At 41.6% G+C, this 16,410-nt stretch overlaps 1 protein-coding gene across 1 annotated transcript in view; it reads left to right on the forward strand.

Annotated features, from left to right (window-relative positions):
* ampd3a (adenosine monophosphate deaminase 3a) overlaps window positions 1–16,410 on the forward strand; it is a 31,296-nt gene that overhangs the window by 11,879 nt on the left and 3,007 nt on the right. Inside the window, exons 5-12 of the mRNA XM_061963993.1 lie at window positions 4,653–4,782; window positions 4,866–5,060; window positions 6,073–6,204; window positions 6,282–6,445; window positions 6,525–6,651; window positions 10,350–10,513; window positions 10,582–10,702; window positions 10,800–10,973. Coding sequence (XP_061819977.1) covers window positions 4,653–4,782; window positions 4,866–5,060; window positions 6,073–6,204; window positions 6,282–6,445; window positions 6,525–6,651; window positions 10,350–10,513; window positions 10,582–10,702; window positions 10,800–10,973 — 1,207 coding nt within the window. The remainder of the gene's footprint in view (window positions 1–4,652; window positions 4,783–4,865; window positions 5,061–6,072; window positions 6,205–6,281; window positions 6,446–6,524; window positions 6,652–10,349; window positions 10,514–10,581; window positions 10,703–10,799; window positions 10,974–16,410) is intronic.

Genomic DNA, 16,410 nt, shown 5'->3' on the forward strand with positions numbered 1-16,410 from the left:
TGACTTGAAAGGACTCGAAACTCAAAATGCAGGACTTGGGACTTGACTTGAGACTTTCCAGTCTTGACTTTGGACTTGACTCGGACTTGCCCTGTCTTGACTCGGGACTTGACTCGAGACTTGAGGGTAAAGACTTGAGACTTACTTGTGACTTGCAAAGCAATGACTTGGTCCCACCTCTGCTGCCTCCACACTACAACCATCCGTTTCAATACATGCGTAATCTGTTGAATCGCTTAAGCCGCTGAAATCCGAGTCTGAATCCGAGCTAATGTCGCTATACCTTGCTGTTCTATCTGCCATGTTTGTTTGTATTGGCATCACTGTGTGACGTCACAGGAAAATGGACGAGTGTATACAACGATGGTTAAAATCAGGCAGTTTGAAGCTTTTTTTAGGGATATTGCGTGATGGGTAAAATTTTGAAAAAAACTTCGAAAAATAAAATAAGCCACTGGGAACTGATTTTTAATGGTTTTAACCCTTCTGAAATTGTGATAATGTTCCCCTTTAACCCCGAGAAAATGCACCAAAAATAATGTTATAATATTATTGATGTATTGTGATTTGTATTTCACACTGATGATAATACTATGTGTATCGGCTAATATCTACTTTAAACAAATTTTTATGTGAATACTCTTATTTAAGTGCTTAATGGCAGGCAATATAATTACTTAAAATCATATTCTGGGCATTTTATATTAATTTGGGGGGCCATTCAACAGTCTTGTGTATGAGGGCCCAGAATTTTCTTTTTTGTATTACTTTATATTGTAGTGTGTACAATACATTATTCACACGGAATCAATGTGTGCACCAGATTTTGCTAACAGCTAATTTCCATCTGTAGTCCTTAATTTGACACCTTTTGATACACATGGGAGAAAACAAAAGACGCAACCACCAAAAACAACAAAAGGACGATTTATAAAACATCTACTCACATAGAAAAGCATACAACACAAAAGAGCAACACGTACTGAAAACACATCACACGTGAGCCCTAACACATCAACAAATCTCTTCTCACAATCCCCCGTTATTCAAATGGAGACCTATATAACTGTTCAATTAATAAATGCGTATGCTGGAGTGTATAAGTCATAATACCTGTCTGTCTCTGGGCGGAAGTGAGACCTACATGACATTATGGACACTTTTCCCATGCGCGCTCATTTTTATCCACTTTTTTTCAATGTTTTTAATCCATTTTTATGAGAGTGTTTACCCTCTTAACGCACAGGTTAACTTTTTAACTCATAACTGGAAGATTACTTTTTCACAATCGGACTCGTGAATCTGTTAGCGGCAACGATGGATAAAGACGACGCCATCTCACACGAAATGCTAGTTAAAAAGATGTCTCACTTGCAAGTCATGCACGACGACGCAAGATCAAAAGAGCAACTACTGAAAAAGATCGCTGACCTGCAGGAAGACACACAACGCATGTCAGACGAGATGCAGAGGAAGGACTCACTCTTTGCCACACTCAAGTCTCGTCTCCCGGCGATGGCCTGCTGGCTGGAAACATGAAAGACCGGTGAGCCCTCCTCTGCAAATGGAGACACAGTCCTCTGGGACCCGTCCTCTTCCTGCCAGCGACCTCCGTGTTCCACTCCAAGCAAGGGGCTCCCTGGACAGAGGTGGTCGTTCGCGGAGCGGGATTCACCTTGCGACTCCTCCTCTCCTGAGCTTGTCACTCTACAACAAGTACACGCCTCTGTCCGTGAGCGAGAAGCAGGCCGCCCGTGACCTGCCCCAGGAAGCTACACCTATCCCCCGTGCCACAGACACTGCAGCCTTCCCTCCACTAACGGGTTTCTGCGCTTCAGCAGACGTATGTCCACCAGATGGCCGTCGATCGCCGCCGCGCACTTTCTTCTCCTTCCAGGAGGCGATGCGTTGGCATTCCACCTGGTCCCCTCACCTGATGATGGACCACTGCTGCGGGAGGTGGGGTACCTGAGCCAGCTTACCCTCCTGATAATCAAACGGACATTCCCACAACCCTCATTATTGGTGATTCCATCGTGCGGCACGTCCGCATGATTCAGGTTCACCCTGTCGTTTTCCGGTGCCACTGAAAATATCGGACATCCTAAAATCCCACCGACGATGACAATGATCATCCACGCAGGGACAAACGACATCCGTCGGCAGCAGTCCGAACTCCTTAAGCAAGACTTCATCCACCTCCTCAACACTGTCCCACAGTTGCAGGTCAACACTTTCATCTCCGGTCCCACCCCCACCTACGGCAGAGGGATAGGAAGCTTCAGCAGGCTGTTTAGCAGGCTGTTTAGCCTCAACACCTGGCTCTCATCTGCGACAACTTTGATGTGTTTTGGTAAAGACGCCATCTCTATGGGCCAGATGGAATCCATCAAACAAGAGCTGGATCCTGCACGTTGTCTGCCAACCTGGCATTTGGCGTGCTGTATGCCAATCCCCCCACACCTGCACCAGTTCAAATGTCTGTCATTGATTGATGTCCCCAAGGTCCTAGATCGCACACACTCAGGTCCACCTCCGACCACCATACACACGTCACTGGACTTGGACCTGTCATTCACAACAACACTTCACACATCCCTGCCATCATTACAACACGTGAGTACACCAAACACCTTGATACACATTCTGGCATCTTTCACTCTCTCAAAAATCTTCCAAAACAACAATCCACTTCTCCACCTGTCACCATCAACATGGCACTTTTAAACATTCGCTCCCTTTTAAACAGAACTTTTAATGAATGATATGATTTTAGACAAAAAGTTAGACTTTCTTCTTTTAACTGAAACATGGCTTGGCACTGACGCACCTGTTGTTCTATACCGAGACTTCCCCACCAAATTTTAACTTTTTGTTTTCTACTGGAGGGGGCAGAAGAGGAGGGGGTGCTGCATAATTTTTAAATAAATCACTGACCTCAAATGGAGCGTCTTTTAACAACAATTACACATAATTTGAACAGCATGCCTTTGTTTTTAGCAGTCCCCCCATTCTGTGTTTACTGTTTATAAATTGTCCCGAGTGTGTGAATGTGAGTGTGAATGTTGTCTGTCTATCTGTGTTGGCCCTGCGATGAAGTGGCGACTTGTCCAGGGTGTACACCGCCTACTGCCTGAATGCTGCTGAGATAGGCTCCAGCACCCCCACGACCCCGAAAGGGACAAGCGGTAGAAAATGGATGGAAGGATGACTCCTCAGATTTTTTATCCAGAGAGTTTGTAAACGTTTTAAATTGTTTTGATTTTAAGCAGTATGTCACACAGCCGACTCACAACGCGGGACACACCCTGGACTTGGTCATAAGCCATGGCCTGTCCATTGGCGTGTCATCTGTTGTTGACCTGGCTGGTCTGACCACTATTGTGCGTTTTTTAATATCACCAGCAGGGGCCCCCTGTGAAAACAGTGAGGAAATGCTAGCTAACTTTCGAAGTGGCTGCAAATTTTATTGAGATTTTACAGCACGCTCCTGCTGAAATTTTACCTGAATGATGCGACATCATCGTTGATCGTTTTAACAGTGAACGGAAATCAACTTAGGACTCAGTAGCTCCACTTTTAACAAAAACAATCAAAACAAAACCTACACCTACGTGGAGAAACAAGGAACAATTAAAGCTGGAAGCAGCGTTGGACGGGACTGACTTTGACGGCACATAAAATCTAAACCGGAGCAGTAATTGAAACTCTTTGGTTAACTTTTAATCAGAAGGGTTCAATCTCTCTCCTTTGCTAGTTTGAAGCCGACACGAAAAACGCGCTCAGAGGAGATAATGTTTGAAAAAATGTGACCGGTTTTTACAAAACTTTTGTTTTGAAGGGGGGATTGCAAACTTCCTGTTGATTTTCTCTGGGGGTTGTCTGTGTATGAAATGTAGGTCTAAGCGAGACCTACATAGAGGTTTTTGTTTCATGTCTCTACAACATTTCTACTGGAAGTTACAGGCAGTTTTGTCTGAGTTTTCTACCTAGGAGCAGTTGTGTCTGTGTTTTCTTCCTAGGGGGCACTAGAGCGCAATTTTGAGTTTTGGGGTTTGGTTTTTTTTATTAGATGGCAATTTTTGCCAGTCCTGATGTGTGTGTAAAATATGGTGAGTTTTGAAGCATGTTAAGGGGGTCAAATTAAAGCTCAAAGAGGCGGCGGAATAATAATAAAACCTTACAAATACAATAGGGTCCTCTGTCCCAAAGGGACATTGCGGTCCCTAATTACGTCAGTTAAAAATAAATTGCAGGAGTGCGGAGAAGAGATGGCAGAAATCCAAATTAACAATACAGTATTTGATTTTATGTCAACAAATGAAGACTTACAATAACACAGTCAAACAGGCCAGAATTCAACATTACTCACAACTCATCACAGATGTAAAAGCAACCCCCATTCCTCTTCTCCACTTTTTCTATTTTAACAAGTACACATTTTAATAAAGCTTTTAAAACAACCTCAGACGCTCTTTGCGAGGACTTTGCGGACCACTTCAGAACTTGTTTGTCTACACATTATGTGTCCTGTGATGGACTTGTTACCAGTCCAGGGTGTACCTCGCCTGTCGTCTGAAGTCAGATAGGATAGGTTCCGGCTCACACATGACTTATGTTTTAACTGAAAAAAAAACAAATCTTATTTGTAGAAAAACGTATTGCCACAGACGACTGAATTTCTTGAGTTCTAAGTTCCACCTTCATGAGATGCTCAATGAGATGGCTGAGCTCAAAGAACTAAAAGGTGTACCTCACAGAGATTTCTACAACGTCAGAAAGGTTGGTAAGCTTCTGGCAATGCATTCGCCATCCCGTTGCTTTCATTTCCCAACCAGTGCACTGACATTTTGCTTCCCACCCAGGTGGATACACACATCCATGCAGCTGCATGCATGTCTCAGAAGCACCTGTTGACCTTCATACAGAAAACATGCAACACAGATTCAGACCGTGTGGTTATGGAAAAGGCTGGTCAGAAGATCACTCTTCAACAGGTGTTCCACAGTCTCAACATGGACCCCTACGACCTTACTGTGGACTCCCTGGATGTACATGCTGTAAGGAAACGATACCACTGCTTTATGGATTAATATACACACTGACAGCACGGTGAACAGGGGTTAGTGTGTGCGCCTCACAATACGATGGTCCTGGGTTCGATCCTGGGCTCGGGATCTTTCTGTATGGAGTTTGCATGTTCTCCCTGTGACTGTGTGGGTTCCCTCCGGGTACTCCGGCTTCCTCCCACCTCCAAAGACATGCACCTGGGGATAGGTTGATTGGCAACACTAAATTGGTCCTAGTGTATGAATGTGAGTGTGAATGTTGTGTATCTGTGTTGGCCCTGTGATGAGGTGGCGACTTACACAGAGTGTGCCCCACCTTCCGCCCGAATGCAGCTGAGATAGGATGGATGGATGGATTAAGCTGTCCTGTCCTTAGTAACAGAAGGACCTTGAGCTGCCTCGTAAGGTTTCTGATTTAAAAACATTACATTCAGCTTCTTATTTTTATTCTTCAAAATTTGTTCAGAGAGGCAAATTCAATTAGCAAATTTCTTCTTTTGGGAAAAGGTAAGTAGAAGTCCCTTGAAGAAAAAATGTCCATTCATTTTAAATAGGGAAAAAGTCACAGAAAATGTGCGTTTGCAAGAAAAATTTGCATTTTGGGGAAAATGTTGATGGATAGCACACCTTTCCTGAATAAGATGAACATTTTGATCTATTATCGATATAAAACGGTTAAGAAATGTACTGTAGGAGAAGAAGCCAGACCAAAATTAGGCCGGAATATGAATAATAAATAGTTGAAAAGGTGGTGTAAAACTTTTCAGCATTCACACAATGATACTCCAGGTCAAAAATAATGTTTTTTTTGCCAAAAATGTTTCTTACTCACAACCTAATTAACTATGCTAAAATGGTGCTTAAAACATTACTTGTTTCTATTTATTATATTTAGACAAAACTTCGATTTTTCGATTGTGTGTGTGTGTGTGTGTGTGTGTGTGTGTGTGTGTGTGTGTGTGTGTGTGTGTGTGTGTGTGTGTGTGTGTTGAAATTCCAACAGGGGAGGCAAACATTCCACCGTTTTGATAAATTCAATTCCAAGTACAACCCAGTTGGAGCCAGTGAACTCAGAGAAATCTTCCTCAAAACCGACAACCTCCTCAACGGCGAGTATTTTGCACACATTATTAAGGTAAAAAAAACATCTGCACGTATTTCAAGCCAGAAGTGTTTTTTGCCCATGTTGCATTTCCACCTTTAACTTTACAGGAAGTATCCCACGACTTGGAGGAGAGTAAATACCAGCATGCGGAACCACGCCTGTCCATCTATGGACGCTCGCCAGAGGAGTGGCAAAGTCTGGCTAAGTGGTTTATTCTTCACAAAGTGCACTCTCCCAACATGAGATGGATCATTCAAGTGCCAAGAATATAGTGAGTCAGCCTATTGTTTTACACTTTATGTAAATTCCCATTTCCTTGATGGGCATTGATTTTGTATTTTGTGTTTCAGTGACATATTTAAGTCAAAGAAGTTGGTGCCCAATTTTGCCAAGATGTTAGAGAACATATTCCTTCCTCTCTTTAAGGCAACTCTTCACCCACAGGATAACAAAGAGCTCCATGTGTTCCTCAAATATGTACGTTTTTGACATTGTTTAATCTATGATACCAATTATAATTCATCAAAGGGAGAAAGAGGGTGTTATGTAAATGGTATTATTTTATTCGTTTTTTTAATCTGTGAAATGTCTTAGCATTGAAAGCAGGCATTAAAACCAACAGACCATGGAGGATGATAAAGCCAACACACCACTTCTAAATCTGGGCGGAGGAGACAAATTTCAACTTAATGGTCAAAAATAAAAACAATCAGTTTTGTAAAGAAACAAAAAACATGCAATAGTTGCATTTTTTTTGTCGTATGTTAGTTAAAACATCAGAGATGATTAAAGTCAGTTTTCTCACCTTAACACTTTCTACTGTTTTTTTACCACCCCTTTTTTATTGCTAGTTGTTGGTATGGCTGCTTCGATTACCATTTTACTATTACCGTATTTTTCGGACTATAAGTCGCAGTTTTTTTCATAGTTTGGCCGGGGGTGCGACTTGTACTCAGGAGCGACTTATGTGTGAAATTATTAACACATTACCGTAAAATATCAAATAATATTATTTAGCTCATTCACGTAAGAGACTAGACGTATAAGATTTCATGGGATTTAGCGATTAGGAGTGACAGATTGTTTGGTAAACGTATAGCATTTTCTATATGTTATAGTTATTTGAATGACTCTTACCATAATATGTTACGTTAACATACCAGGCACGTTCTCAGTTGGTTATTTATGCCTCATATAACGTACACTTACTCAGCCTGTTGTTCACTATTCTTTATTTAGTTTAAATTGCCTTTCAAATGATTATTCTTGCTGTTGGGTTTTATCAAATAATTTTCCCCAAAAAATGCGACTTATATGTTTTTTTCCTTTTTTATTATGCATTTTCGGCTGGTGCGACTTATACTCCAGTGCGACTTATACTCCGAAAAATACGGTAACTGTGATTAAATATGTCATGGTTATTTAATCGCAAAGGTTGCACAACACCGGGTGTTTCAGTTCTTCTCACTCGCTATAAATGGACACAATACGCTGGTACGTTATTTTTGGCGCAACCTGCACAGAACAAAAATCAAAGTTACACCAGCAGTGAACGCGCTTTTTTGCACCTATAGAGAGGCATGCTTGCATGCTACATTAGTTAAAAATGACAGCAGAACAAAGCAGCAAACTTTTCTTATCCCAAAAAAGCAGAAGTTGGCAGTGTGGAAACATTTTGGATACTTAAAACATGACCAGGCAGTCATTGAGGACGATGGCTCACCCATTTGCAAAACCTATTAAAAGGAAGTCGCGGTTAAATGGTCAAATACGCCTAATATGGTGCAGCTTTACACATCAAAATAAAGGTAAAACATAATATGTTAGTGGCAAGTTACTTAATGAATAATTGAGTCGGTAGGGGAAGTTAAAAATAAACTTACAATCAAGAGCTTAGTGTTGAGTCAGTTCAGTGTAAACAAACAGCAACAGGTCCTCCTCATTCCGTGACCATTGAACGTAAGCACTTGCTTCTTCCTGTCTGTGTTGAATACACTAATGGCATTGTGTGTTGATATACATATTATAGGTAGCAGTGCTGGAATTAATCAACAGGCTGACCAGAAAATATTACAAGTATACCCTTAAATTTACCATGAATACATTAAGTAATGAGGATATACAATATCCTCAAGTAGAATACAAAACCCAAAACCAGTGAAGTTGGCACGTTGTGTAAATTGTAAATAAAACAGAATACAATGATTTGCAAAACCTTTTCAACTTATATTCAATTGAATAGACTGCAAAGACAAGATACTTAACGTTCGAACTGGTAAACTTTGTTATTTTTTGCAAATATTAGCTCATTTAGAATTTGATGCCTGTAACATGTTCCAAAAAAGCTGGCACAAGTAGCGAAAAAGACTGAGAAAGTTGAGGAATGCTCATCAAACACTTATTTGGAGCAACCCACAAGTGAACAGGCTAATTGGGAACAGGTGGGTGCCATGATTGGGTGTAAAAGCAGCTTCCATGAAATGCTCAGTAATTCACAAAAAAGGATGGGGCGAGGGTCACCACTTTGTGAACAAATGTGTGAGCAAATTGTCGAACAGTTTAAGAACAACATTTCTCAACGAGCTATTGCAAGGAATTTAGGGATTTCACCATCTACGGTCCATAATATCATCAAAAGGTTCAGAGAATCTGGAGAAATCACTGCTCGTAAGCGGCAAGGCCGAAAACCAACATTGAATGCCCGTGACCTTCGATTCCTCAGGCGGTACTGCATCAAAAACCGACATCAGTGTTTAAAGGATATCACCACATGGGCTCAGGAACACTTCAGAAAACCACTGTCAGTAACTACAGGTCATCGCTACATCTGTAAGTGCAAGGTAAAACTGTACTATGCAAAGCCAGAGCCATTTATCAACCACACCCAGAAATGCCGCCGGCTTCGCTGGGCCCAAGCTCATCTAAGATGGACTGATGCAAAGTGTAAAAGCGTTCTGTGGTCTGATGAGTCCACATTTCAAATTATTTTCGGAAACTGTGGATGTCGTGTCCTACGGACCAAAGAGGAAAAGAACCCTCCTGACTGTTATAGGCGCACAGTTCAAAAGCCAGCATCTGTGATGGTAAGAGGGTGTATTAGTGCCCAAGGCATGGGTAACTTACACATCTGTGACAGCAACATTAATGCTGAAAGGTACATACAGGTTTTGGGACTTTTTCATGGACGCCCCTGCTTATTTCAGCAAGACAATGCCAAGCTACATTCTGCACGTGTTACAACAGCGTGACTTCATAGAAAAAGAGTGTGGGTACTAGACTGGCCTGCCTGTAGTCCAGACCTGTCTCCCGTTGAAAATGTGTGGCGCATTATGAAGCCTAAAATACCACAACGGAGACCCCGAACTGTTGAACAACTTAAGCTGTACATCAGGCAAGAATGGGAAAGAATTCCACTTGAAAAGCTTCAAAAATTGGTCTCCTCAGTTCCCAAAAGTTTAGAGTGTTGTTAAAATGTGCCAACTTTTTTGCAATGTGTTGCTGCCATTAAATTCTAAGTTAATGATTATTTGCAAAAAATATAAAAATACGTTTCTCGGTTCGAACATTAAGTATCATGTCTTTGCAGTCTATTCAATTGAATATAAGTCGAAAAGTATTTGCAAATCTTTGAATTCTGTTTTTATTTACGATTTACCCAACGTGCCAACTTCACTGGTTTTGGGTTTTGTAAGATATTTATTTGGAGCACCTGCTCGTCAACAACTAGCTTTAAACATACACCTCAATAAATAAATATCATTAGGTTTTAATAATATTAAAGTATAATAATAATAATAATAAAGTTTAATAATGGAAAAATATTGAGAACCACTTGTCTGAAAGATAATCAATGAATATATGAAAAAGACTGGTAGAAATGTGTGATTTCTAATGATTCTCGTATCCTGGTTCTAGTCAGTGCTCAGGCAGCAGCATTTTGGAACAGTGAGAAAATCTTTAGGTGCATGTGTGTGGAGCATCCTGTTATTTGAAAGTCAAAATTATCCAGCCTGGTTTGAAAGATGATCAGTTGATTATTGCGATGATGAAATGAGAAGATTCCTTCAGTGATCAATCCAAATTTTGGCATATATTTCACAACAATACAAGAAGTTATCTATAAATATTGATATTCTGATTGTATATTGCTGCTTCTTCTCCTCCATCCCCTGCAGGTGTCAGGCTTTGACAGTGTAGATGATGAGTCCAAGCACAGTGATCACATGTTCTCATTCAGGAGCCCCAAACCTGAAGAGTGGACTGGAGATGACAACCCTCCGTACAGCTACTATCTCTTCCACATGTATGCAAACATCATGGTGCTCAACAATCTCAGAAAGTAAGAGCTCATTCTTTTCACATGTTGTGAATTTCTTCATATTCATATTAGCTTGTGTTTGTCCATAGAGAGCATGGCCTGAGCACCTTCCAGTTCCGCCCACACTGTGGAGAAGCTGGATCAATCACACATTTGGTGTCGGCCTTCCTCACCGCAGACAACATCTCACATGGACTCAACTTGAAGAAGGTATTATGTACTTTTGGAGACGCATGCTAAACACTACTCAACATGTAACAAACACAATTGTTGTTTAGGCTAACATTTGTCATTATGGCCAACTTAGAGCCCCGTGCTTCAGTATCTGTACTACTTGGCCCAAGTACCCATTGCAATGTCGCCACTGAGCAACAACAGCCTGTTCCTGGAATACTCCAAGAACCCTCTACGAGAGTTCTTGCACAAGGGCCTCTGTGTGTCCTTATCTACAGATGACCCCATGCAGTTCCACTACACCAAGGTAATATCTATGCCATAACATTCAGATCACTAATCAATTAGTATGTTAGGCGGGTGTGCATTTTTTGTCCTGTGCAGCCACTCAGGCAAATCATATCGTTGATGTAGATGCCCATATCTGCTGTAAATAAATACATAAATGGGTTATACTTGTATAGCGCTTTTCTACCTTCAAGGTACTCAAAGCACTTTGACAGTATTTCCACATTCACACACTGATGGCGGGAGCTGCCATGCAAGGCACTAACCAGCAGCCATCAGGAGCAAGGGTGAAGTGTCTTGCCCAAGGACACAACGGACACGACTAAGATGGAAGAAGGTGGGGATTGAACCCCAGTAACCAGCAACCCTCCGATTGCTGGCACGGCCACTCTACCAACTTCGCCACGCTGTCCCTGTACAGATTTACTTTGCAAAAGTGAAGTGTGGGATACTTCTCTTGTTGCCTTATTTGTATTGGACTTTATTAAATTGGACCAAAGTAGGAGGTAATAGAAAGAAGAAAAAAAGGAAGGCATAGGGGGAAATTGCGGGTTGAAGTTAAAGTCCCAACGATCGCATTTTTATAGTCTTTGGTATGACTCGGCTGGGGGTTTGAACTCACGACCTTCCTGTCTCAGGGCGGACACTCTAACCACAAGGTCACTGAGACTGTATTTAAATGATAGCAAAGAAGCAATTAGTGAAGTAAACATTAATACCACAGAAATGACAATGAACATTATTGCACTACAACGGGAACAATAAACCAGAAACAGCAATATTGATAATAAATAATAATATTAATAATAATTACCTCTATTTTTAACAATACAATTGTTTCAAATGCAGCAATACATACAGTACAGGTCAAAAGTTTGGACACACCTCCTCATTCAATTGTAGATTGTCACTGAAATCATCAAAACTATGAATGAACACATGTGGAGTTATGTACTTAACAATAACTGAAAACATGTTTTATATTCTAGTTTCTTCAAAATAGCCACCCTTTGCTCTGATTACTGCTTTGCACACTCTTGGCATACTCTTGATGAGCTTCAAGAACATCTGTGAAGTGAAAACCCTTTCATGTGACTACCTCTTGAAGTAATCAGAGCAAAGGGTGGCTATTTTGAAGAAACTAGAATATAAAACATGTTTTGAGTTATTTCACCTTTTTATATATATATGTATATATATATATATATATATATATATATATATATATATATATACACATAATTAGGGCTGTCAACCTTAATGCGTTAACATTTGTGATTAATAAAAATAAATGATTGCGTTAGCAAATATGAATTTGATAACGCGAAAAGATTAAATGAAAAGATTAAGTGAAAATATTAATCACTTCCGGGTTAAAGGAAGACGCGCGCATTTGTTACACAGTCTGTGAATGCAAGGAGGAGCTTTCACAGACTGTGTGGTTAAAACTAAGGTAACTTGTTGGTAGTGCAGTGACAAATGTTTTATAATCGGCGCAAATCAAGTTTAAAATTCCATCTTAAAGCGAAACACGTACTTCAGGATAGAGCTGACAATCTTGTCAATCCTCTTGATGACTTTCTTTTGTCTACTAGCAACAAATCTTGTGACTTTTCCCTGGAATATTGGAGACATTTTTGTGTCTTGGAGTCTCTGAGGTGAAAGCAAGCAGCAGTCATCGTCCTCAGCGAACAGTGACGGCTGCTGCCAGTCAGCTGGTGCTGCTGCATCGATAGCTACATGCTAGCATGAATGTTAGCTCCATTGACAACAAGAATGCTACGCTGGCAAAATGTACTGATTCAATGTTGTCAACAAAAGTACCACAGTTAAGTTAAAGGCCTACTGAAACCCTCTACTACCGACCACGCAGTCTGATGAAATCTTAACATTGCAACACATGCCAATACGGCCGGGTTAGCTTACTAAAGTGCAATTTTAAATTTTGCGCGAAATATCCTGCTGAAAACGTCTCGGTATGATGACGTCAGCGCGTGACGTCACGGATTGTAGAGGACATTTTGGGACAGCATGGTGGCCAGCTATTAAGTCGTCTGTTTTCATCGCAAAATTCCACAGTATTCTGGACATCTGTGTTGGTGAATCTTTTGCAATTTGTTCAATGAACAATGGAGACAGCAAAGAAGAAAGCTGTAGGTGGGAAGCGGTGTATTGTGGCAGGTGTTGTGCCGGATAACGCACCCCCGCCGAAGAATGCACCCCTTGACTGTTGTGCCGGATAACACAGCCGGTGTTTCATTGTTTACATTCCCGGAAGATGACAGTCAAGCTTTACCATTGGCCTGTGGAGAACTGGGACAACAGAGACTCTTACCAGGAGAACTTTGAGTTGGATGCGCAAACGCAGTACCGTGAGTACGCATGCAGCTGCGGCTTCCAAACATTTGATCGCTTGCCCGTATGTGCGTGCCGCTATGTGCATGTCACGTACGTAACTTTGGGGACTTTGGGGAAATATATGTGCTGTATGAACTTTGGGGTGGTGAACGGTACTTTGGGCTGTGGGATTGAGTGTTGTGCAGGTGTTTGAGTTGTATTGGCGGGTTATATGGACGGGAGGGGGGAGGTGTTTGTTATGTGGGATTAATTTGTGGCATATTAAATATAAGCCTGGTTGTGTTGTGGCTAATATAGTATATATATATCTTGTGTTTATTTACTGTTTTAGTCATTCCCAGCTGAATATCAGGTCCCACCCGCCTCTCACAGCATCTTCCCTATCTGAATCGCTCCCACTGCCCTCTAGTCCTTCACTCTCACTTTCCTCATCCACAAATCTTTCATCCTCGCTCAAATTAATGGGGAAATCGTCGCTTTCTCGGTCCGAATCGCTCTCGCTGCTGGTGGCCATGATTGTAAACAATGTGCAGATGTGAGGAGCTCCACAACCTGTGACGTCACGCTACTTGCCTGCTACTTCCGGTAGAGGCAAGGCTTTTTTATCAGCGACCAAAAGTTGCGAACTTTATCGTCGATGTTCTCTCCTAAATCCTTTCAGCAAAAATATGGCAATATCGCGAAATGATCAAGTATGACACATAGAATGGACCTGCTATCCTCGTTTAAATAAGAAAATCGCATTTTAGTAGGCCTTTAAACATATGCCTTTGCTAACCTGACAGCCACCGCATGCAGGACATTGAACACCTGTGAAGACCAAGTCCTGCAAGAATAAACCACCTGTACAAAACAAACAAGAGCATAAAGATGCAACTATGAGCTGAATCTGAATTTATTTTGCTTCCTGGAGAACGTTGGACATCTGTAAGTAATCACAACAAGCTGGGGTACATTGTACCAAAAAAAGAGATCAGCATGGTCATCTGAAAAAGGGAAACACGCTTGTTTTCACAAGCGCTTGTGTTCATTCATAAATTTAACAAAAGATTGAGCCTATAACCCGGCACACAGTAGCCTACAGGAAAACGCGGTCTTCGTTATACTTCCATAACTTGTTTTGTGTCGCAAACAGAACTGCCAGGCAGAGTATGGCGTGAGGCAGGAATAAATAGCTCAGCATCCTGGTTTGTTTCTTTGTTGCCATGGTACTGAATGCTGATTGTCACCTGCCTCTGATTAGTGGTCGGGACGCTCACAAGCTCCCGGTCACTAATCAGAGGCAGGTGGCAATAATCATCATTCAGCACCCATGGCAACAAAGAAACAAACCAGGATGCTGAAACAGAACTAAATCAACAACTAAGGAAAAACTAAACAAAACAAAACATGAATAATACGAAAAACAATGTTATAGAATGTATTGCAAACAACTGCAGTAGTTTTATGAAGTGATGTAATAATAATGTGCAAAATGTACCTTAGAGAGTGTACTTCCACGGTATGTTCCTTTCAACTAGAGATGCGCGGATAGGCAATTTATTTCATCCGCAACCGCGACAGAAAGTCGTCAACCATCCGCCATCCACCCGATGTAACGTTTGATCAGAACTGCATCCGCCCGCCATCCGCCCGTTGTTATATATCTAATATTAATTTAAAAAAAAAAAAAAGGTTGAAAACTACGCGAATTGCACCTTGTGCAGACAAGATTTTTCGATCGGACACGGAGGAATTAGCGATGTAAAAGACCACGTTGGGACAAAAAAACACAAGTCTAATGCCGTTGCTAGCGATACAAGTGGAAAACTTTCAACGTTTTTCGTCGCCCAAACAGATTCTTTGGATGTGATAAATGCCGAAGTTTTATTTACGGAGGCAATAATTGAGCATGGACTTCCAATCGCACTGGCTGATCACATGGGACAGTTAATAATGTAATGCAACCTTTAAAAATCATTACGCGGTGATCGCGATCCCAAAAATAAACTTTTCTTGCATGATAATGTCCAGAAAAATTCGCTTTATATTACTATAGAGTCCTTTTAACGAATGAGTTTGATGGTTTATCACAAACCTTAAATGAAAGAAGTCCTTTGTTCTCCTGCAGCATGGCCTTGCTTTGTGTTTGGTGCGCCATCCTGTCGGCTGTATTTCACAGCACGACATACTGTTAAAAGTGTTTATACTATTTATACTTTCAGTTAACAAATTGAAGTCTTGTGAAAGGTTGACAGGATAACTGGCATTAACTGTCAAAATAATTTCAAACTATTGAAGTTAGCTTACAGAATAAACATGTCAATCAACCCATATGATTTTTGCTGTAATATTTTTGTTTTGAAAAGTCACTGTGACTGATAGAAAAGTGATGGTTTTAGCAACATTTTAACCTGTCTGAATGCTAATAATCATTTTGCGAGCAAGCAGGTAAGCTGCGCGGGCGGAGCGCGCGGAGTGACCCATGTTACGAGCCCCCGGCCACGGGGGTGGCGGGCAGGTAAGCTGCTTACCTGCTGCGCGTGACGCCGGCCGCGGCGAACGCGGACGAGGCGGGGTGTCGGTGCGGTGGGCGCGGTAGTGACCCTGGACGTGCGTCGGGCCCTTCTCGCGGATCGCCTCAGCTACGGCTCCCGGTGGGGCCCTCTCGGGGGAAGGAGCCTCGGTCCCGGACCCCGGCGAGGCGTCCCTCCGCTCCGTAAAAGTGTCCATCTCTTTTTTTTTTTTTCTTCTGTTGTGGCATATGCTGCAGGTGCCTGCTCGTTTTTCGTATGTGGGTAACAACATTTAACTATTTATATATATTTCCCAATTGGTTTAACTGCCACCCGCAAAAAAAAAAAAAAAAAAAAAAAAAAAAAAAATATCTAATTAATCCGCCCGACCCGACCCGCGAGCGGATAAAATCTTATTTTTTTAAATTTCATCCGCCCGATCCGCGGATAATCCGCGGACTCCGCGGTTGTGTCCGCAAACCGCGCATCTCTACTTTCAACCTCTTCTCCGTCAAGCACACCATCAGCAGTTTTTCTTTATTATCATGGATAAATGTTCTCATTCTGCTTCAGTACACAAAGTTGGTGACAGTCTCTATCATG

This window comes from Nerophis lumbriciformis, linkage group LG06 (assembly GCF_033978685.3).
Source record: "Nerophis lumbriciformis linkage group LG06, RoL_Nlum_v2.1, whole genome shotgun sequence".
In the NCBI taxonomy this organism is placed as follows: domain Eukaryota; kingdom Metazoa; phylum Chordata; class Actinopteri; order Syngnathiformes; family Syngnathidae; genus Nerophis; species Nerophis lumbriciformis.